We start from the raw sequence: 25,666 nt of genomic DNA on the forward strand, positions 1-25,666 counted from the left end.
ACCTGATTTCTTCTTGTAGTTGTTCAAGAAATTGGCTATATTCCTCCTCTTCATGTTAGTGGTCTTGAGCATAAACTTCTATTATTTTTATATATATATTCCTTTTTCTTTTGCTTTGAATCTTACTGAGATGATTCTAGAGGAAATTGGTCTTACATCAACTACTAAGTTCAGGGGCCATTTTTTAATGATTAGTGCTACACCTTCTCTGTGATGATCTTTCCTTCCTTAGTAAAATATGCTTGTGTTTTTTATGTTGATTTTTCCCTTGCCTGTCAGTGGGTCTCTGCAACTTCCACTATTTCCCATTTAAACAATTCAAGTTCTCTCTCTATTAGTTTTAATTTGTCAGGTTTGTACAATGTCCTGATGTGTTGATGGTTGAAATATTATATATTCAGTTTGTGTTCCACATATCTGTCTTCTCGCCTACTTTATGTGGACTTGAGTTAGGCACATCAGCTCTCCTGTATGCGGTAGCATTATTTCTGCTTCTATTTGCTGGCCGATTCATCTTTAAAGATTTTAGGCAATTAATGTAGCCAGCTTGCCATTCCTCTGCTGCATATCTGTTGGTCCATGGGAGGTATTTCATTTTTCTCCTACCACCCATTTCTGGGAGGCATTCCCGATCCGCCACCTGGGGATGCACTTTCTAGGGATGACAGGCATCCCGGTGGACAAAAAAAAACTAAAGAAACAGTCATAGTAAAGAAGAGGAAAGCATACCTAAACTTCCTAGCAAATAAGGCAACAGATGCCTTAAAAGAATACAGAGAAAAATGTAAGACAGATAGCTAAAGCTATGTATATAAGGATAAATAAAAGTAATAGGAAGACTTCAGTAAGAATATAGGTGATTAATATCAGAACAGTAACAAAATGTTCTTGAGGCTACTGAAAAGCTTAGAAATGGAAGAAAGAGTAAAGTTGCCATGAAAACTGAAGATAAAATTATATCCTAAATGTCTGGAGTAATTACTTCAAAAGATTATTAAATGAAACAAGCGGTGACAGAAATAATAGACAATTTTCAAGAAGTGCAAACAGGAATACATATCAATACTTGAGGTAGAAAAAGACATCAACAACTTGCAATGAGGAAAGGCAGCTGAAGTAAAAGATATTTAACCAGAAATGCTTAAATATGGAGATATAAAAGTTTTGCAGTGGCTATACTGCATAATCCAGAGGGTCCGCTCAGAAGGTCAAATTCCAGATGACTGAAATAGAATTTGTATAGTTCCCATCTATAAAAAAAGGGAGTAAAGATGAATATGAGAATTACAGAGGCATTTCTCTACTAAGTGTTCCACGTAATATTTATGCAAGCATACTTGAAAAGAGGACTGAAAAAAATTGTGGGAAAGAAACTGAAAAGAGAACAAGCTAGGTTCTGGTCAAACAGAAATTGTTAAGATCAGATCTTCATTTTAAAACAAATAGTTGAGAAATTATGGGAATATGACAAGGATCCGTACTTAAGTTCTGTAGATCTGGAAAAGACATGTAACACAATGCCCAGAGACACCTTTACAAAATTACCTTTTTGTAAAGACACCTACCCTTATAAGCTTTACAAAAATCATACAATTATAGGGGTAAATAGAACGCTATACATAGCAATAAGTTGCCTATATTTGAGTTGTACATCAGTAATTAGAAATGAAGCAAAATACAGGACAATAGTTTGATGTAAAATTAGATACAAGACAAGGATGCACATTTTCCCCACTCTTATTAATCATCTATATGGATTGCACTATGAAAGAAAGTGGCATTAAACTTAATATCAGAATCAACATGTCAACTTAGTTCTTTGCTTTATGCAGATGAGGTTGTATTCCTAAATACATTCTATGTAAATCTACAGGGTTCTCTAACTAAATTGCATAACAGCCATAGCAAATTTGGCATGAAAATCAGCAATAAAAAGACCAAAACTATGAAAACAGACAGAAACACAAAAACCTTCAACTGCATTCTCTATACAGAACCTATAGAACAAGTGAAATATTTCCGCTGTTTAGGCACGGTTTTTAGTCAAGGTGGCAAATTAAATTTGGAAATAGACAACAGAATAAATTTAAGCGAGTATGGTGGAGCCAGTTGATTAAATTTATGTGAAAAATAAAGAGAAATTAGCCAAAACACCAAACTAGCAGTATACAAGACAGTGTTTAAGCCAGTTTTAAGTTATGGATCTGAGAGTTGGGTTAAAAATAAAGCACTAGATCAAAGATTAGAAAACACAGATATGAGGGCAATGAGAAAAATTAGCGGAGGGAACCAATGACATCAATGGCAGAATTATATTAAAAATGAAGATATTAGAAAGGAACTTGACATTATTAGCATTGAAGAATGCATCAACAGAGCTAATCTAAGTGACACAGACACTTAAATAGAATAGGTGAGGAAAGATTAGCAAAATAGGTCTTTGATGCCAAGATGGCTAAAAAAGAGACCCAGGAGGACCAAGGTCTAGGTGGATTGATTCGGTCAGAAGTGCCTTAGAAGCATGAAATGTTAGATATGACATATTGGAGTTCTCACAAGTAACAGACTAATTTGAAGGAAAATTGTTGATAGAAGATTAATAATAATGTAAATGAAATCATGGAATGCTGTCACAGTAGTCTGAACACCCCACAAAGGGGCATATCAGGAAATTGTTGATGAAGGTTAAAGAAGAGTTGAGAAAAAGATATTGCCTTCTGTGTGTCAGATGAACAGGCTGGCTTTACTGCTGAAAAGTCTTGTATTGATAATATTTTCATCATAAAACAGATCACAAAAAAGAATCACAAAGGGCAAGAAACATAATTTTTGTGGACCTTGAAAAGCTTATGATTTAGTACCCATACAAGATGTAGAGTAGCTGTTAAATGTGATGGACTGATATCAGTTGAGTTTGTAACATTCAAAAGTCTGAGACCAGATGTAGGATGTGTTAAACATGATGTTAAACACGATGTGTTACACCAATCCTGTTTAACATCTAGATTTATGCGGTGCTGGCATACTGGAATGATTCATGTAGAGTCATTACAATATAGATCGTACCGTCATTCATTCACTATCGTTTACCAATGATCAAGTGACTACTGCTCAAGATTAAGATAACATTTATTTTATGATGAGGAAACTGGATGATGTTTACAGAATGGGAAGCCTAAACTTTAGTTAACTTAAAGTTTTAGTTTACCAAGACAAAATATTTGTTGTGGTGGTGAAGGCAGAGACTTAGATCTCCTAGTCAGTAAAGTCAAGGCAGTAAAATTATTTCAGATCCTAAATATCTGAAAAATTATTTCAGATATTTAGGATCTGTCCATGCAGTTAGCTTAGTGGCTATATGCTTTGCAACCATATGCCTGGGGAAGGAGTCTCCTAGGTTCAATTCCCATCGACGACGTGAGGAACTCAAGGATCTTCCTCAGCCACAGCCAAGTTAGCCAGTCTTGGGCATGGGCAGCAGGGTTCCCCCCTCCCCAGTTTATCTGGGGTTTTTCATCCCACAAGCAGGCAAACTGGCCCCGTGAACACACAGGCTACAGTCATATGATACCTCCAGGAATAAGGAGTAACCAACCTATTCCATAGGATTTTGGTTCTGAATGCCTACATGGTAAAAAATGTAGGTCTACATGTGAGCGTAAAATAAAATTTGGATTGAATAGGATAGGACTTAGAATCTATTCATAAGTTGGGAACATGTGAGAAAGATGTAGATGATTATGACATCCAAGCCTGTAACAAGGAATTGAATGATGTGCTATGGAATTGAGATATTTAACAGGAAACCAAGAAGATGATACTTCAAATAAAAGCAAAGCAGCATCCAGATGTATGAGGAAGTAGGATGGACACTGAATGTGAGGAAGAAGAGTTATATAACAGCTGTAGAGATGGATGGATTATGATGAAGTATGTGTATATCTCACCTTCAATGAATTCAGAACAAGACCATTATGAAGAGATTGAATTTGCAAGAAAATGTGATGGATCACTTGGAACATTGATCTTTACAGTGGTGTGGATATGTTCAATGGATGCCACAGGAGAGATGGCCCAAGAGAGTGATGAAATGGTCACCACCAGGAAAACTGAAGAGAGGACAGCATCAACTTACACATGGAGAGGTGGAGTTGTGAAGGCAATGTGAGTCAGAAGGTTGCAAGAAGGCTCTTGGGATGACTGCAGTGGAGAAAGGGATTACAAGGCAGCCACTGAACAGTGGAAATGCCTTTAAAAGTAAATACATTGGGAAGGATATGACAGGAGACATAGCTATATGCTGATGATGCAAAGATATCTAGGGTAATCAGGATTCTGCAAGTAGTGACATGCAGTACTTGCAGAATCTTTTGAATAAGCTAGTTTTAATGGCATGTGATAAAGGCTATCAGTGCAATGTTAATACATGTAAATTTAATACACTTTGGTGTGATGAGATGTCTGATGGCATATTATATCAGCAAAATTTTTAGTAGACAGGAAATTGAAGTTCATAATGAGATATCCAATAGCACATTATATCCTCAGGATTATGTTAGAAGAAACTGACCAGGCAAGGATTTTGTAGTTTTAGTAGATAGTAAGCAGAAATTCAGTGATATAACAAAAATTGTTCAGGGATCATATAGCAAATAAATACAACTCAGAAGATAACTCCAATGCTGAAATGAACATTGATATGTAAGAATAAGGAAGTCATTTTGCCTCTTTACAAGGCTTTGATATGACCTCAATTGGACTATTGCATGCAGATCTGGATTCCAAGGTGATGCAGTGGAGTAGGTGTAAAGGAAGGTGTTAAAAATTATATCAGGAATGTAGATTATGAGGAAAGATTGAGAATTTGTGGATGGCAGACACTGGCAAATAGGAGAAAGAGAGGGTGATATGACAGAGATCTATAAACTTCTGAAAGAGTCATACAGGATACCTGTAGATTTTATGGAGGGTGGGGAAAAGATGAGAGAGAGTTCCATGAAAGTTGAGAATGAATGCTATCAAGAAAGGAGTGAGAACAAGATTTTTCTTCTCTCATAGAGCAATGCATGACTGGAATGGCCTATCTTTTAAGTTGTGAATGCAGATAATTTAAATGAATTCAAAAGAAAGTATGACATGGTGTGAACGATATGTGGCCTCCATCGACGAGTTCCTGACTCCCTGGAGGTCTTGTGTAATAATAATAATAATAATAATAATTTAAACTAATGTAATTTTTATACTTTCATACACTTCTAGTCCTTTTTTGCATTTATACTTTTTCATATGTTGCTCTCTATTCTTTATGCTTTGTTCCTACCAATTCTTTGTGTTCTGTTGTATTCTTTATGTTCTGTTGTACAATTCCCCACCATTTACTTGGTGATTTTGTTTGTTCCATTTCCTGCAATTTCATTTGTTTATGTACAGTTCCTGTCACAAACATTTTATTCTGTTGTCAATGTATGATTTCTCACCATTTCCTTTGCCTGCTGATCGTAATATCATTTCCTACGAAATTCAGTGTGAAGTTTTTGAGCTTTTACTGTTTGCAATAGTGAGCTTAAAATAGCACTGGTTCTATGGAATTTAGGTAAAGACTTTTCCAAAGTTCATTATAGTGGTGTTTGCCATCTTGCATGTCTACCATAATGTTTATCAGTTGTGCATTTCTATTTAATGTGGAGAAAAACCTAACAGAATCAGAGCTAAATGTGAAATGCACCTTTGGATGATTCTTGAATCAACTGATTATTTTCAAACTTATTTTATTTTGAACATCAAACTAGCAGAACAAACCAAAATAGTTGCATCAAAAAAAAATCAAGTTATATTTCAAAGTACAGAAACAGAGAGAATGAATAAAGAGGAAGAAACTGTCCTGTGAGTATGACACTAACTATGATTACGCTGTAGCGGCTTGCTGCACATGGAGAGGAGAGGAGAAGTTGCAGTGGTGGAATTACTGCCTTTGATAATGCTGCATGGCAATAATGAAAATATCAGTAGAAAATGCACAGAAGAAATTGATGTCTATGAATGTGCATATAGTAACATGGTGAGAGATGGTCATTACATGTTCATGCTGAGCAGGGACAAATTATCTTGTGTTGTATTTGACTTGGGGAGGGGGGGACACGAGAATTTGTCTCACATTTCCTAATTGCATACTGGGTGGGCATGCTACAAATAATAATATGTGATTCAACTAAAACCAAACCATATGGTGTGTGTTGGGGGAGGGTAAGAATGAGTTTGTTTGAGGCTATATTAGAAACCAATAATTAAGAGGAATTCCATATTTGGTTACTATATTTAAATTAACATATAAATATGTCAACCGACATTAATGAAACATGAACCATGTGAAAATGATTTAAGAGAGGGAAAGAATGAACATGAACAGAAATACTTCTTCTCTTCAAGGATTAGGCATGTGCCTGTTCTGGCTTCACTGGTCTTTCCATCTTGCTGCTGATCTTTCTCTCTCTTTCCCTTTGATCTATATTTATCCACTTCTTTTGGCAGCCAATATCTTTACGTATTAAATAGATGTTCTTTCAATGCTTTCTAATGAAAGTAGGATATATGCTAACTTACTTGCTAGATATGATTTCTTCCTTTGCAGGACTGCCTCTTTACTTTCATGTCCATCAGGAAGTTTGGATTTTTTTGATCATTACAAACAACACCAGTAAATGACTCCCTGCCAATCAATGTTTTCTTCAGAATTTGTGACTGAGGAGTTTCCAAGATTTGGTTCTAGTTTTAAAATTCTTTCATTTTCTTCTCTGAACAATAATTGTATATTTTAAGTATACCATTTGTATACTTAAGTATACTAAACAGTGTACTCAATATATATGCAAATGCTCAACCCGGATTCTTTTTTTGAAACTTTTGTACATATTTTTCTTTTCACTATTAATTATTCAAAAAACAGAAGCCGATCACTTCCTATCCTTAATTCTCTTGGTACTCTTGCCTTCTAAGCCAGCATAAAGATATCATTATCAACAATAACGCAGTCAATTAGACTTTTCTTATTTCTTGTGACTTCTCTCCATGTTAATTTGTGTGCATCCTCCTGCTGGAAAACAATATTAACAATGACTAGTACATGTCCTAAACAGATATCCTGAGTACCTCCAATTATTATTAGATTTCCTGTTTTAATCCAAATTTTCCCAGAACATTTCGACACAGGTATAAGTATGGTATTTATTTCCTTTTTTAAACTCCAACAAGGATCAGCTTTTCCTTTATGTCAGCTGACTTCTGTAATGACTTGAAAATTTCTCAGTAGAACCTTCTACAGGATCATAGGCACAAATAAATCTCATTGTTCAATTTTCAATTTTGACATTTGTCCACATCACACTACTTGCCATTCAAGATGTTTACCTTTATTTTGTGTCAGATACTATATCTATTTCTTCCTCCCTCTGATCACTAATGTTTGAATATATCATCTGATATTTATAATTCAGTAGAATCTCACCTGTTTTGGACATCTTTATCTTATTATTATTATTATTATTATTCAGGCCTCCAAGGAGTCAAAAAAGATTTATCGAGGGAGGGCCTTCCTAAGACATAAAGTCTGTCAAGACTCATCGAAGGGAGGTCCCCCCCCCCCTTAGAAACACAAAGTCTATCATACCACTCTTTAAACTCACTGACCGTTCTCGCTCCCACCACTCCATCAGGCAATGCATTCCACGGTTCAACCACCCTCCACACAAAGAAACCACTCCTTACCCTCTTGCTCACAGTTTCCTTTCGTAACTTCCACGGATGGCCTCTTGTCATCACTCCTTCCTGCTGTTCAACCAAGCGAAAGAACTCCCCAGTGTCAACCCTGTAACCACCTCTCAACAGTTTAAAAGTCTCAATCATATCACCTCTCCTTCTTCTATCCACCAAACTCTGCAGTCCACATTCTCTCAGCCGATCCTCATAACTATCCTTGTACAGTCCTGAAACCATCTTTGTCATCCGTCTTTGTATCCTTTCCACAGTTAATTTATCCCCTTCAAATCCTGGGGACCAAATCTGAGAACAATAGTCCAAGTGTGGTCTGATCAGAGACTTATACAATGGAATGATAATCCTCTTATCTCTGCAGGTCAGTGTCCTTCTAATAATAGCAGCAATCCTCTGTGTTACCTTCACCACCTTCGCAATATGTCTCCTAAACTTCAGGTTTCTATCAATCATCAACCCCAGATCTCTTGTCTCCCCTACTTCCTCCAGTATAACTCCTCCCATAGAGTATGCAGCATCCCATCGATGTTTCCCAAACCTCAAGACCTTACATTTTGCTGCATTAAACTGACACACCCATTCATTTGCCCATCTATCTAGCTTATTTAAATCCTCTTGCAGGGCTACCACATCTGCACTATTACTAATAATCCTTCCCAGCTTCGCATCATCCACAAACAACTGAATATCCCCCTGCAGTCCACTGGCTATGTCATTGATATAAAGGTTAAACAATATAGGTCCTAGTACTGAGCCCTGTGGGACCCCACTTGTAACCCTAACTTGTAACCAATCTGACATCCAGACCCATGTGCTGCAACTTACATATCAGCTAATCATGTGGCACCCTGTCAAATGCCTTCGCCAAGTCTAAGAAAATTGCGGTATATGCCTTTCCCTCATCTAATGTTCTTGAAACTTTATTATAAAAGACTAGCATATTGCTAAAACAAGAGCGTCCTTTCACAAATCCATGTTGATTCTCACAGATAACATTACCCTCATCTGCCCAATGCTGTATACGGTCCCTCACTACTTTCTCCAAGATCTTAACAACTACTGATGACACACAGACTGGCCTATAATTAGACACTTCCAGTCTGTTACCACCCTTATGCAATGGTATTATCTTACCTTCCTTCCATTCCCTGGGCACCTTTGCCGAAGCCAGACTTTCATTGAAAAGCCACGTTAAAGGCACTGTCAATTCCCTAGCACATTCTCTCAAAACTCGTAGTGAAATACCATCCAGTCCCACAGCTTTACTGACATCCAGAGTACTCAGTATCTGAAACACACTCTCCTCCTGTACCTCCAGACCTCGAACCAGTCCTATCCCTCTAGCATTAAAACTGACTCCTCTAGGATGAAATACTCCAATAAAGTGTTCATTGAACAATTCCACTATGTCCTCTGCATCAGTCACTCTATTCCCATTTTTATCCCACAATATCATTCTTCCACAGTCATTTCTCCTCCTACTGGCCACATAGCTAAAAAATTCCCAGGATTTTCTTTGGATCTTAGGGCCAATCTCCTCTCATATTCCAGTTTCGCTTTCCTTACCACACTAGTCACTCTTCTGGCCTGTGTCTTATATTCCTCATGCATCTCTTCACCTGTCTCCTTATATCTCTTCCATAGCCTCTTTTTCACATGCAATTCCTGTTTAATATTGTTTGTCATCCACTTTACTCCAAATTGTGTCCTCTTCTTCACTCGTGGTATACAACTTACCATTGCTGATAACAAATATTCTTTCACAATTTCCCACGCACTGGTGATATCCCGGCCTTCCAATTCCTGCCTCCATGAAACTTCCCGAAGTTGACGTCTAAGACTATTATAATCACCTGCCTTATAATTCCACATAAGTTCCCGTCTCTTTGATACTCCTGCATGTCTATTCATTTTCCAAGTCAACACCATATGGTCACTCTCTCCAACTGATGGGAGATATGTCAACTCAGTTATTATCAACTCTTCTGATGCTATAACCAAATCTAAAACTCTTGAACCTCTTGTTCCCTCTGTTACATGTTGCCTAAGACATTTGTCCCTCAAGAATTCTAGAAATTCCATTCCCCTATTGCTACATGCATCTTCCTCTCTCCAATTTATACTACTGAAGTTAAAATCTCCCATAACAATCATTCTTCTTGCACTTGCCAAACTTAGCTGTCTAAACATCTCCTGGTCCCCATCCTCTGTGCTCCTGGGTCTGTAGCAACACCCCACTAAATATCCTGTCTTGCCTACCTCTACCTCACACCATACGCTCTCAAAATCATTTGTCTCACTTCCTTCCAAATTCTCCACTCTTAGAGGACATAGGTCATCACTTATCATAAGCAGTACCCCACCACCACGCTTTCCCCTCCTATCCTGACGAAAAATGCTATACCCAGCAACTTCTATTCCTGTTGTTATATCCCCTTCTGTCAACCACGTCTCAGTGATCGCAATAATTTTTGGCCAGGCTGATGCTATCTGCGCCACCAATTCCTCTCCCTTATTCTGGATACTCCTGGCATTAGTATAAAGCATATAAATGCCATTGTTTCTATACCCAGCATTATCCCTTCTAGACTCCACTGGGCTCAGTGTTACCTGACATTGTCTTCCTTCTCCCAAGTATCCATTCCCACAAGAGGCCACCCCTGCTATCATCCTCCCTGGGACACACTGACTCGTTCAGAACAGCAATCTCTCCAGATGCCTACGTCCTTCCTCATTCAAATGTAAACGGTCTCTCGCATACAGTTCCTCTCTTTCCTCAAACGCACTCCAAGCATCCACATATACCAGTCCTCTCTTGTCACACATTCTCGCTATTATGCCATTCAATATCACCGCTCTTCTGCTCAGCTCATCATTATCATACCTAGGCAACACGTACACTATTTTTGCTCTCTCTGTCTTCTTCCGTACAGTCTCAAGCAAAAATCTCATATCTCTCGCTGCCCGACTTACATTACCACTCAAGTCATTCGTTCCTACCATCACAATCATCTCATCCACCCTTTCACCTCTCTTAATTGCCATAGCCACCCTTTCTATTGTTCCTCCTGGCAAACACTCCTCACGCATCCTATCTTGAACACCACGGATCATTGAGTCGCCATACATTATACCTCTTACCATTCCCTCGCTCCTATTGTTCCCATTCTCTCCTCTTCTTTCATTCCCATACCTCTCTCTTCTACTGTTTCCATTCTCTCCTCTTCTTGCACTCCCATACATCTCTCCCATTCCCTCTCTCCTACTGTTTCCATTTTCTCCACTTCTAGCACTTCCATATCCCTCTCTTATTCTGTTTCTCCTACTACTGTTTCCATCCTCTCATCTTCTAGCATTCCCATACCTCTCTCTCATTCCATCTCTCCTACCGTTTCCATTCTCTCCTCTTCTAGCACTTCCATATCTCTCTCTCATTCCGTCTCTCCTACTGTTTCCATCCTCTCGTCTGCTAGCATTCCCATACCTCTCTCTCATTCCCTCTCTTCTACTGTTTCCATTCTCTCCTCTTCTAGCACCCCCATACCTCTCACTCATACTCCCTAAATTCTCTCTCTCTCCTACTCTGATTCGCCTTGCATTTATCTCTTCCATTCTCCTAATCTTATCTTTCATACTTCTGCTCTCATTCACAAGACATTCCACCTCCTCTTTCAACTCATCTATCTCCCTCTGCAGGTCAGTCACTCTTAATCTAAATTCACTCTCCAAAACAAAACCATCTCCTAAACTTTCACAGTCACTCACACCTTCCACACTATCAACTATTATTTTCTCATTCTCTCCTATCATAAAAGTCGGATATCAATATATCTAATGTACTTATTTCCTCCAACTGCCTGCATTTTGCGCACATACGCTCTCCACTCTCTTTAACAAGCCACATATGTAATTCCCGAGACGCATACATGCCGCAAGTACTGCATGCCACAAAGTCCCTTATAATATTGCTAATAATTGAGTTCTTAAATGGCGGAGGACTTGGCGTTACGCCACTTGCGACTGCTGCTGAATCCACCATCATTCCTTACTGCCGAGTAGCGTAATCTTTAATAATTATTCAATTAATACATAAGAGGGAAAAAAAGTACAAACATCAGAACATTTAAGTACTAAATATAATTAAATAAAATGAAATATAACTAAATACAGTAACTTAGCTTAGTTTTGTCTTCCACCGTTACGCGTTCGATTCCGACAGTCTTGATAACAAAAACAAAGAATATTAAAACTTCTCTAATTCTTCTAGAATTAGAGAAGAAAGACTCCCTTATATGAAGAAGAGATGATAAAAATTTCATCTCTTCTTCATATAAGAAAAACTCTTCTGCCTATGTCTTTTATTTAGACATACGCAGAAGAGTTTTCCACTCAGGAACTCAGGTTTTTATTCCCACAAAACAAATAAGCTTTGACAACTCACAATATATCATTGATAGACTAGTCAACAAAGGGTTAAAATAAAGCTCAAAAACAATTCATTATAACTCATAAAGAAGCACTATCCTCATGTAGTTAAAAGATCAAATAACATGGTAGATAACGAAATGGTAATATATAAATAAAAATTATTTATTACCTTTTTGGAGTGGACCATGAAGACATTTGTCCTTTTTTTCTGGAAAGGAAAACCACATGATCCGCTAACCGGTAAACACCTTCAACAAACACATCTTGAAATACCAGTATTTCTATTAAAGCCAAAGCATGATCATCATCACTAAACTTCAAAGGACAGATTAAAAGATCCTCCAACTTAGTCCTGGGAACATAAAAAAAAAAATATGATATGTGTAATCAAGATCTGATTAACAAGCATTGGTTATTATATAAAATGACAGTTATCAAATTAATGCAAAATTAAATATTCATTCCATGTGTGTGTGTGTGTGTGTGCACGTGCTCACATGTGCATGAGGGAGAGATGTTATTCAAAACTTCCAAACATGGCTGCAAAGGGTACATAAGGCATTAATTAGAATATAATACTGAAGCAACAGTGAAGCAATGAAATACATATATGGAGTGCCAAGTAACTTGCAACTGCTAAGTATTGCATTGAGTCATTATGAGTTAATCTATTGAGTGTTACTCTTATAAACATTGCATGCTATGGATGTGAGTGATGCAAAATTACATGTATAAAGGTGTGCATTATGGTTGTTATTCAGAAATCTATGAAATATTGTAAATAGCATTTGGAGATGAAGCAATAGAAAAAAACAGACTTTTGATTCCTTCCCACCAGGTTCAAGGACAGAATGTTAATTTGAGAAGTATGGAGTCTCTATCAGAAATTCATTTGTCAGGGTCAAATTTGAACTAACGGTACTATTTAGGTGTTCTTAGCCATTATTGGGATGGCTGATGTTCACCAAAAATTACCATAAAAGTTGAACACAGAACAAAATGCATTACCATGACAATTTCCAGTTGCACACTACACTCTTTTGCAACAGATTTTGGCCAAGAACAATTTGGTTCTGGTACAGCACTTTCTGCACTTCTCCCATCCAAAAGAATGGAGATTTAAGGATATTTCTGAAGTCCAGATTGAATTACAGGCAGTGCTGAATAGTCTCAATGGAAGATCACAGCAGTGTTTGAAGAAATCTAATAGACAAGCTTAGATTAAATAAGTTATTCATAACTTATGTTAATGGTATTACAACACCAAATCAACTAAATCATATATATAAAAAAATGTTTATTAACTGGCTTATATTTCACTGGATTTCAAACCAGCATCTTCAGAGCACATTACACATTACAGTTAACATGTGACAATGAGCAAGCAAAACAATTCAAATTGCAATGGACAAAAGACCAAAAGCCTCAATTTGGTGCCCTCTGATGTTGTAAAAAAGAAGCATTACAGCTATATGGGAGTTGATCTTAGGATAACAGTCTCCCAAATTTTTGGCAATTAATGCAATCATATTTGTTCAGATTAGGAGAATGCTTCATAGCCTTGGCTGACTAAAAATAATCTTTCTGACCTGTGATAACTTCTATAAAGCACATTTGTTTTCTTCCATCTAATCCTGTATGAAGAAGTTGTCCAAAGCATGGTCTGCCAGTGCAGACTAACCATAATAATGGCAGCGAATGTATTTTTTATGTTCTGAAAGGCAGAGTGAACAGATCCTTCTGTCTGTTAGGAAATTAGGCCAAGTCTTAGGTTAGGCCAAGTGCTAGGAAAATAGGCCAAGTCACAGTCACATGGAACTTCACACATTCCAGGATATGCCAAGGGATGGAGTTTATCCTTAGGAGATCCACTCTCCTTATCTTTTTTGCTACTCTCTCTCTCTCTCTCTCTCTCTCTCACACACACACACACACACACACACCATTAAATGGATTTTTTGATAATCTGCTTCACAAAACAAGTTCCGAAGTTGCAAAATTCTGTTTAAATAGTCCAACTATTTCAGATACTTAGACATTATCATGCTGATTTTGATTACTCTTTTTCTTTTATTCAACATTTTAATTTTGCACAGAATTTGCATTTCAGTAGTTTTCAGTACTTCAGACTACTTTGATAGTTGATTAAAAGTGCTGATGTGTGATATCTTGAATAATTTCTTTCTTATTCACTATATAAACTGGCTAGCTATAATACAATTTTATCATCACATGAATTCTGTTAACCCAATTTTATGCAAAATTTAGCTTTTGCATTTTCTTGAATTCTTTGAGGATAAATGCTAATATAGGAACTCTTTTGTCCATGCGTTGCAATTACGATGTCTATGAAACATCGTAAGAATTAAATACTAGTTTTAATTCTTTCTTAGTGCTGTTTCAATCCATTAAACTTCCAGAATGAATTTTTCTCACAGCACTTAAGCCTTAACATGCAGATATTTCCTTGGTCAGAATGCTATTTCCGGCCATCTGAGCCAAATCTATATGCAGAATGAATCACTGAAATAATTCTCTTCAGCATGGAAACATTTATTCCCCACTAACTCTCTAAATAGTCTCCATTAAGCCTTAACATGAGAATTTTTTTGGGAGTCAGATTACTGTTTTCTCATTAGCATAGAAACATTTATTTCCCACTCTGCCCCAAATACTGTCTACTATCTAAGCCTTGGTTCTCTCACAGGTGTGCCAAGGCTGTACAAAAGAAGTCAGGCATACTGCAACTGGCTTACATCCCGATCTCCATCTTCCTACACTACCTATACCAAAGCCTGGAATAACTGTAAGAATATTATCACCACACTGAAAACTGATTTTGAAAGAGCTAAAAGTAGAGAACTTGCATCCTGCCCAAATGGCAGCAATGATAGAAATTGGATTTTTCTGTGGACGATATCTGTCATCCACAGAAAAATCCAAACTCTTAGCTCCTTACTTCTCTTCCAATTCTTGCATAGCTGATCATGGTAAAAAAACCTCCAAGTTACAAACGCTGAACATCCTGGTTGACCTTTCAAATTAAGCTTTTAGAGATCAGAAAAATTTTGCTCAACTTGGATATCAAAAATTCTCCTGACTCTGCTGGCATTTCTCTGATTGTCCTAAAGATCTGTGCTCAGAGTTGATTCCCATTCTGTGTCATTCATCCTTTTACACACTCTTATTCCACCAATATCTACCCTGCAGTATGGAAATTAGCTCATATTCAACCTATCCCTAAAAAAAGGAGACAAATCTATACCCTCAAACTACTGTCCAATTTCTCTTACTTGTTCTTTCCAAATTAATGGAAAGAGTTATCAATGTTCAACTGTTATGCTATCTTGAAGTCTCTCAGCTAATAAATGGTTGACAGCATGGATTCCATCACTGCTGATCAACTACAGATCTACTAACCTATATCACTCATCTCTGGACAAACATCATGGAAAGGTGAATCTCAAGTGGTTGTCCTTGATATCTCTCAGACTTTTGAGTTTGGTGCAAAGGTCTATTAAGTAGCCTCCCATCATTCTGTCTGTCCCTGACTTCAGTAAGAAAGCTGCTACCCAGTTGCAGGACACTCACTTTGAGTGATAGTGGATGGCTCCTTATCTTCTATGTATACAACCAATGCAGGTCCCACATGGCCCTGTTCTTTTGCCTACCCACTTCCTTCTGTATATAAATGATCTACTCCAGATGACTGCCAATTTAGTACACAGTTTTGCTGATGACAGCACATTGTACTTCTCCTTTTTGTTTGACAAATCTTACAAAACCCAAATAACCACAACCCGCAAAATTCTAATCATTGTTACCTTAAATTCTGATCTTCAAAACATTTATCAATGGGGTCTGGATAATCTTGTAAACTTCAATGATAGCAAAACACAGCTCCACATTATTTCCCACAAAAAAGAACTCTGTTCTTCCAATCTTACCCTTGATAATACTCAAATCTCTATTAAAGATGAGATTTACCTTCTTCCAATAACTCTAACCTCAAATCTCTCTCTTGCCATAAACATATTCCAAATATTGCCTTCTAGGCACCCAAAAAATTAGGCTCTCTCTCTTTCTTTCAAGGTGTTAGTGTTACTTTAACTACAAACAGCCTCTTTATTCTATGCAAATTACAATCCACCTGACAATTGAATACTGCTCTCACATCTAGATGCAGCCTGCATCTTCTATAAGTACTTCTATGGGCACTGTTCATCAGAATATGCATCAAAGCAAATCCATCCAAACGTATGCAGCAGCTAACCAACACCTTCTCACAGTTCAACTCCAAATCCACCGAACAAATTTCCCCTCGTCGTTTATGCCTTTCACTAATGCTCTCTAGAACAATCTCATACTACATGATTTTCCTGAGGAATACAATCCACAGCTTTTCAAGTGAAATGTGACAAAATTCCTTATTGCCTATCTATATGGTGCTATGTACTTACTATAGGTTGACCAACCTCTCATGGATGAATTTTCCACATGTGTGTGTGTAAAGCAGGTTACAAGGTTGCATATGAAAAAGAGTGACAGGAGATTACTCTCTTTCACGCGCTGTCTATTGCTGAATGTCCAGAACCCTTTCTTTCCTATGTTATGGAGCTATACTTGGGTAGCTCCATCACCATCACTACAGGGTCCCGTGCGACTTCTATTCCTGCAGTGTAGGGTGTTTGCCAGGGTGATCCTCTATCTCCCCTTTTCTTTAACTGCATCATAAATGAGTTTCTTAACTCTCTTCCTAGCCATACAGGCTACTCTCTAGGCACTTCTTCTTTAATGCTATGGCGTTTGCAGATGATCTTATTCTCGTAGCCTCTACTAAGGTAGGCTTGCAGGAACTCCTTGAATGGGCAGTTGACTTTTTCTCTATTCAAGGCCTTTCTATTAATGTAGAGAAGTCCTGCTCTTTAGCTCTTGTCCCCTCTGGCTGTGACAAGAAGTTTAAGGTCGAGACTATAGAGTTTTCCCTGCATGGGAGGCCATTGCATGCTTTGACCATCCCGGAAGAGTGGAGATACCTCGGTGTCATGTTCACCCCAAAGGGAAGGTCTTCTGTCCCTTCTATCCTAGAAGCTGGGATCGCTTCTTTGAGAAAAGCTCCTCTCAAGCCCCCAGCAAAGACTGTTTCTTCTTTCCCACTATCTCCTACCTTGCTTTTATCACAAGTTGTTGCTTGGTAGGACATACATCTCAGTACTGTCCCAAATGAACAGGGCTATCCGTTCAGCCATGAGATCATGGCTCCGAGTGCCGCCTGATACCCCTATTGCATATTTCCACGCGAGGATGAAGGATGGCAGGCTCGGGATTCCATCACTTAGATAGCTGATCCCACACCTGCGGCTGTTCAGAATAATAAAGTTAGAACTATCTTCTTCCCCTATCTGCAGAGAGGCTTTCTACTTTCCATTAATACAAGAAGACTTTAGGCAGGCTAAAGGCTGGTCCCATTATCAAGGCACCTTAACTGAGTCAGCACAAAATCCGCAGAACACAATAGATGGGCATCTCTGCTGCACTGTTCTGTAGATGGTGCTCCTTTAAAAGGGTGCCCACTAGCCTATAGCTATAATAATAAGGAAAACTATTATAAGAATAACCAAAATCTAGTTAGTAAGATATGGGAGGAGCATGGGGAAACTCCGAGGTTTACCAGTGCAGTGCAGAGAGTGCAGATAGCTATAAGGACTTAAAACAGCTTGGGCTTACGCAGAAGGATATAAAAGTTCTTTCCTTGTGGACCCTACAGGGCACACTGGTGGCATGGCATTGCTACCAGAGAATGACTACAATGATAACTAGAACAGGCATAGGTTAAAACACTTGTAAAGGCCCTATATCGAGTCTGGACATGATGTAAAGGTAGTACTGCCCATAACCAGTACAAAGATTAAAAAATAAAAATTTTAAATTAAAAAAAAAACAGTGGTGTACCACAAGGATCAGTGCTTCGTCCACTGTTATTCAATCTATAGATTAATGATATTGGAAAGGATTTGACAAGCAACATACAGCTATTTACTGAAGATGCAAATATAGGTAATCAGTATTGCTGATGATATGCAGCACTTGCAGAATAATTTGAATAAGCTAGAATTGTGGGCATGGGAAAATGGATGTCAATGTCAGCAAATGTAAAGTCATGCACTTCGACATGATATCCAATGTCGTATTATATTTGTGGAATTATACTAGAAGAAACTGATCAAGCTAGGGATCTTGGAGTGTTAGTAGATAGGATGCTGAAGTTCAGGGACCATGTAGTAAAGACTGCAAATACAACTCAAAAGATAATTGCAATGAATAAGACCTCACTTGGACTATTGTGCATAGGTCTGGTCTCCTGATTTCCGTTGTGATTCTGATATAATGTAGAAAGTGCAAAGGAGAATGTTAAAAATGATATCAGCATTGTCGAATACTGATTATGAAGACAGATTGAGAATTTGTAGACTGCAGACACCAGCAAACAGGAGAAAGAAGGGTGATATGATTGAGACTTACAAACTTCTGAATAGTCATACAGGATTTCAGTTGATGGAATTTTTCAATTTATTGCGGTATTGAGGGTGAGGAAAGGAACAGCGGGCATCCTTGGAAACTGAGAATGAATGCTGCTAAGAAGAGGGTGAGGGCTAGATTTTTCTCTCATAGGGTGGTGCGTGATTGAAATGGATTGCCACTGGATGTTGTGAGTGGAACAGTATGAATGAATTCAAGAATAAGCATGATAGCTGGTGCATGTTGTGTGTGGTCTCCTCGATGAGTCCATGACTCTCTGGAGTCATGGACTCATCGAGGTATCATTATTATCTTAATAATAATAAGTGAAACATGGTTGGATGAGAATGATACCTTGACAGGAATAGAAATGGAAGGATATAATATATTTTGTGGGGGATATGAAAAGCAAGAAGGAGGAAGTGCTGCTGATGATAGGGAGAATTATGACCACACAAGGTTGGAATACAAGGGAAAAAGGGTGGCAATGGTTTTGAAGCAGTATGGTGTGAGGTGGAAGTTGATAGAATGAAATATCTGGTTTTGTTTAGTCTTGCTAGGCCAGAGAATGGTGAGGGTAGAGACAAAGAAATGTATAGGCAACTAAGCCTTAGTGAGCAAGCAAATAGTAATTTCAATTATGGCAATATTGATTAGAACAACGAGACAGCATCAGTGAATAAGGGGAATTAATTTCTTGGATTCTTAAGGGACAAAAATCTTAGACAATATGTAATGAAAGGCACAAAGAGGGGTAAAGAGTCTTAGACTTTGTTATATCATCAGAGAATGTGACTTTTCACAAGCACATCCTCTAATCTTCCACCAATTCGTGAGTGACCACGAAGTCATCAGCTGGGTTGTAGCCAGTCATATGAGAACTTCTGTAAAGAAGGATATATGTGGAACTACAAGACTGGTAGTTCCACATATATGGAACTACAAGACAGGTTTTTATGAGAGCTTAGGAGACAATTGGGAGCTATAGATAGATGAATGTAGAGATTAAATGTCAAATATGGAAGAAGCCACTGTAGACACAATAAATGAATGTTGGTAATAATCAGTTGCATGAAAAGTACTAAGAGCAGGACAAGAAAGTGACTTGGCTGGTAAAAACAGCAAAAGTGCAATATGAGCAGTAATTAGCCAATCATATGTAACAAATCGATATGTGGCAAACAGAAAAAAGAATGGCTATAGGAGAATGATGACACTGGTAGATTGGTAACCGATGCAGAGAATATAGTTGAAGTATTCAATGAGCAGTTTATCAGTATATTCATTCTTGTGAAGGGAGTGTAGAGTTTATGATGAAGGAGTCATTGATGGAAAATTAGCACAGTGAGTCCCAAAAGAATTGGAAGGTGAGAAAAATTGTTCCATGTCACAAAGAAAGGGAGGGAGTGGGTGATAAGACTAAGGCTATAAATTACAGGCCAATCTGTGTGTCTGGAGTTATTGTTAAGGTGTCAGAGAGGTTGGTGAGAACTAGGATTGAGAAATGGCTGTTCTCTGTTTATCTCTGTATTCTTTATCATGGTCACCATAGATTTGTTAGGGAGGAATGTCATGCTTTAGCAATCTGCTTACATATTACAACAAAGTGGCAAATTCACTGGATCAGAGAGAGAGAGAGAGAGATGCATATACAGCAGCTTACTTGGATTTTTCAATGGCTTCTGATCAACTGCCAGAAGACAAGTTGGTAGCTAAATTGAAACAAATAGGATTAGATAAAAAACTAGTGAGTTAGATAGCAAAGGAGTGGTATTCCAAGAGAGTAAGGTCACAAGTGGAGTGCCACATGAATCTGTTTTGAGACCATTACTATTTAACTTGCACACTGAGGACATTGGGATTGGCTTAACTGGAGATATTACAGCTGTTTATCAATGATACAAAGTTGGGAAGAACTATGAGAAGTAGAGCAGATGATGTAGCCTTGTAGGAGGATCTTAATACACTATGTGAGGAGGCAAGTGAGTAGAGCTATAAGTTTAATGTTGCAAAGTGCAAGGCCTTGAAATCTGGTAGGCAAGGTTGAGATGCAGAGTATATAATTAATGGAGCTTTTTTGAAGGATTGATATAATTATCCCAACTTTTAACATGAAGTTTTCTAGCCTCTCTTTTTTCTATTGCTTTTTCTTCTTATATTCTATTTCATCCTCGGGTTTTCTTGGGGTAAGCCATATAATGTATGCAGTTTTTTCTATCTTCAATTATATTTTTGATTTCATCATTCATGAAAAAAACTATTCTCTCTAAATAACTAACTCTTGACAGTTGCTTCTCATGTTAAATTTGGCATTTTTACCCTGAATTCATTATGATCAATTCTGTAATTGATCTGAAGAAAGAGTAGCTAATTGATGAAATCAACATAGATCTGTAACTCCTACCATGATAAATAAATTTATAGAAATACTATGTCCAAGATGAGTTAATCACATATAACTTAATAGGAATTTTATTACAATTTAAAAATAAAAATAATATTTTAAGATAAAACATTTTTTATATTAAGGAATTAAATAATGTAGCATTTTCTTATCATGATTTTATTATTTGTCATTTGAATAATTCCAATAAGTACTACTTCCATATCCTCATATACATATATGTAAAATGATTTTAAAATATTATACCTCAAATGATAATCATTGCCTTCACTGTCAGATAACAACTGAAATAAAGGCAGATATACTGGCAGAAGCTCTTTCCAAAGAGATAAATTAGAATCTGTCTGTTGTACAAACACCTAATTTAAAAAAAAAAGAAAGAAAGAAGTAAACTTCAGGAGAAAACATTTCCTCTTCATTATAAACATTCTTTGTAATGCCATACGAGGGTGGTCTGAAATGTTCTAGGCCTCGACCATAGATGGCAACACTATCGGCAAGAATTTTTTTTTCTACGTCTACATCTATCATAAGCATCCATTTGAAATTGCAAGTCGTTCTATCAAGTAGTTTGTTTTATACAGATGTTTGAAGCAAAAGTGTTGTCTGTATCCCTTGAAATGGATAAAATTGAGTATCGTGTGGTTAGAAAATTCTTGGTAAAAAGAAGGTTTAACGCCAAAAGAAATTAATTTGAAGTTCATAAAAGTTAATGGATTGTTTTTGACAATTAAGAAATGGGCTGCTGAGTTTAAACATAGCCCCAGCCTTGAAGATGATCCACGTGAGGAACATCCAAAAAGTGTAACACCACCAGAAATCATTGCTCAAGTGCACAATATGGTATTGGATGACTGGCGAGTCAAAGTGCATGAAATTGCTGAGACTATAGGCATTTCAAAAGAACACGTAGGATATATTTTGCATGAAGAATTGCAAATGAAAAAGCTTTGTGCAAGATGGGTGCTGAGCTTCCTCACAGCAGATCAAAATGCACTCGCATGAAGATCTCTTGGAGCATTTTAACAAGAATAAAACTGATTTTGTGCGTCAATTTATTACTATGGATGAGACTTGGATTCACCATTATATACCAGAATCCAAACAAAAGTCAAAACAGTGGACAGAAGCCGGTTGTTCAGTGCCAAAATAGACAAAGTCGGTTCCATCAGCAGGAAAGGTCATGGCATCGGTGTTTTGGGATGCTAAAGGTATTTTGTTTATTAATTATTAAGGAAAATTAAGGGATTCTGCACTATGAATTGTTGGAACATCCACCCTATTCCCCAGATTTGGCTCCCTCTGATTTCTATCTCTTCCCAAAACTAAAACTCTTCCTCGCTGGTCAGCATTTTTTTTCTTCGAATCAGTAGGTGATTGCAGTTATAGAGGGGTATTTTGCAGATCTTACTGAGAACCACTACAGGGATGGGATAATGGTGCTGGAATAAATGTATTAGTCTTAAGGGAGATTATGTTGAAAAATAAAAATAATTTTGAAATTATAAATTTTTTTTTTCATTGTTAGGCCGAGAACTTTCAGACCACCCTCGCATGTATCTGGTTTATCACTCTCTCAACTAGTGTTTTTGGAATATTGAAAGAATCTCTTTGTCTGTATGTCTGGTCTTGTAAAACATAAAAAAAAAAAAAACTATTTTTTTTTTTAATTCAGTAGAGAAATGAAGCTGAAAAGCAAGAGAAATGGCAAAATAGAATAAATTACAGTATTTCTAGTACTAGTCAATCAGAATGAATTAAACTGGAATAAATTAGATTTTCTACTTCACCTTTAATGCACAAAATGAAAGGTCATGTCTCTTGCTTTTCAATTTCATGTCTCCTGGATATACTCACAAGGACTTCTTTTTGTGCAAATACTGACAAACAGTTTCTTTTAAATTTCAGAAATATTATATTTTATGTGTCTATTTTGAAATGCAATTCATAGCTTTTTCCCAAGATATAATGATGCAAGATAAAAATTTCCAACTTCTCATTTGTTTAAAACCTATCATAAGAAAAACAAGTAAAATATTCAGCTTCTACAACATTTATGCAGTATGTAAATCACAGAAATTAGTGCCCATATCACTTCACTGATAGAATGAAGTCAAATTTATTGAGCTGCTGCATGACACTTTCCATGAGTAGCATGCAACAGAAGGGGCTTGAGATCAAAGAGTATATGACCAGGTTACAGTGTCAGAGGGGTTTCAGTAAAAGACGTAATGTTACTGTTCTGCTTGCAGCTGGTGACTGTGATCATGCTGTCCTGACGTGGGAAGCAGATAAGTATATGAAATTCTATTGTTTGCTAGATGAAAAATATACTAACAATGCATAGGAAGTATTTAAAAAATATATCAATGATGCAATATCAGAATGTGTCCCTAGAGCTCAAAGAATAAACAGCCTGGAAGAGAAAAAGTGCAATCTTTTTATGCAAGAGATTCTTGGAACTGCAGCACCCCCAATTTTTCTCAATACATAAATATATTTATTAATTTATTTATATTTGCTTGTAATATTTAATTTTATCATCAATAATCCTATAGAATTCTCTTATTTTATATAAAAAAGTAATAAAAATCCATCTTATAGCACTTAGGAAGGCGAAGGATGCTAGCAGTACTGTGTTTACCTCAGTGCCATACTGCTATGCGCGCAAGCATATGCACATCATAGTGAGATGCTAGCTATTATGGTAATGCGGCACTGTCCGTCGCACAGTTTCACTGTTGTTTATATGCAGTTTGCGCCAGTAGTAAAGTGTTCGCAGTGCTTATCGTGTTTATCCGTCTCTTTAAATATTTGGACATTACAATTAAAGACATAACATTTGTTACAGTTTTTATTTTAGAACACTATTGGGGTTATGATGATGGATTTTATTTTTAAGTAATTTTGAATTATATCAAACTGTATAATTTTATCGATAATAAACAATATTTTTTCATGTTTCATTTTTTAAAAAATTTTTACCATGATTTTGATATTTTATCCAAACACGTATACACTGTACTTACAGTGTGTGTGTATGTATATTTCGAAGTTGCAGCACCCCTCACAATTTCAAGCCATGAGCCGCCACTGGTTGCAAGTAAAAGAAAAAATAAACGCAAAATAATAACTTGTCAATGGGTTGGTATGTGGGTGGCAGATGAAGAGACTCGATGCTACCTCTACATTGGATGAAGAAACTTAGATGTATGAAGAGGAGATACTAGGGCTGTTGCATAAATTGCACATGAATTTAGCAATAAGGACTGATTTAAGTAATTTTGAATTATACCAAACTGTATAATTTTATATATAAGCATGGATGCTAAAAGAGTGTTCAGCTGAACTGGTTGTATAATTTGAGTCTCAACACAGTGAAGAAGCCAGAGGAGTGGAAGGAATGTTGATAATCCCATTGCACAAGGGTACTGCAAAGACTCGTGTGGCTAATTGTCAACCTATCAGAATCTCTGGAATGGTAGTGAAGAGTTTGGAAGAGTTGAGAGCTCGCATACAGAAATGGATATAGAGTGAACCTATATATTGCAATAAACAGCATAGGTTTATTAAGGGAAGATCACACTTGAGTAATTTGGTCTCATTTTACAATGATGTAATGGCTAAGATGTAGGGAGTGGTTACACCATGGACTTTCCTAAAGCTTTTAAAAGGACTCAGTTGTGTATAGGGGTATATGAGTCTACAAGATTTAGTCCTTTGTCTACCATTATTCAATCATTACATTAATGAACTGGGAAAGATTTGACAGGTAACATACAGCTGTTTATTGATGAGGCAAAGATAGGCAAGATAATTGGGAATGCAAATGACAGGCAGCACTTGCAAAATGATTTCAGCAGGCAGGAATTGTAGGCAAGTAAAAATGGTTGTCAGTTAAATGTCGGTAAATTTAAAGTTACACATTTTGGTGTAATGAGATGTTCAATGATGTATTATATTGGTGGGATTATGCTAGGAGAAACTCACCTGGCTAGGGATCTTGGAGTTTTAGTATGAGTTTTTTGTATTGGTCAGTTTCATGGCCAAAAATTAATAGCAGCAATAAAACCTGGTTGACAGATGATACAATTACAGGGACAGAATCAAACAGGTATTGTATTTTGCTAAATATATGGAATTCTGTAAGTGGAGGTTCCTGTGGTTTAGAAGTTCACATGGCATATTCTGGTAATTGGACCACATTTTTTTAATAAACTATATAAAACACAATGAATTAATAAAAGACCCGACAAGTTTCGTAAGTCGTTTGACTTACATCTTCAGGGGTAAAAGGTAACTTAAAGTTTAAAACACAAAGAAAAGAGAAATTATTAATAACAGTTCAAACTATACAGTTGCAGCCGTCTGACTGTTCATAAAATTAAAAAATCAGGATGCAGATTCAAAGCAGTGCTGAGTTGAAACAATGCTGAATGATGCCACATTCTGTTGTTCACGTTCATAATGTCCGAGGTCTGATTGAGGTATATTTTTTATTAAAGCTGACCAAACTTGGTGGAGAATTAATCCTTGATTTTTATTGCA

At 37.0% G+C, this 25,666-nt stretch overlaps 1 protein-coding gene across 1 annotated transcript in view; it reads right to left on the bottom strand.

Moving 5' to 3' along the window:
- Tango6 (transport and golgi organization 6) overlaps window positions 1–25,666 on the bottom strand; it is a 410,302-nt gene that overhangs the window by 177,347 nt on the left and 207,289 nt on the right. Inside the window, exons 10-11 of the mRNA XM_090391522.1 lie at window positions 21,365–21,477; window positions 12,365–12,547 (exon numbers count right to left, since the gene is read on the bottom strand). Of these exons, the coding sequence (XP_090247648.1) occupies window positions 12,365–12,547; window positions 21,365–21,477 (296 nt within the window). The remainder of the gene's footprint in view (window positions 1–12,364; window positions 12,548–21,364; window positions 21,478–25,666) is intronic.

This window comes from Typopeltis vanoorti, chromosome 4 (assembly GCF_054136105.1).
Source record: "Typopeltis vanoorti isolate ZY-2024b chromosome 4, IOZ_Tvanoo_1.0, whole genome shotgun sequence".
Lineage (NCBI taxonomy): Eukaryota > Metazoa > Arthropoda > Arachnida > Uropygi > Thelyphonidae > Typopeltis > Typopeltis vanoorti.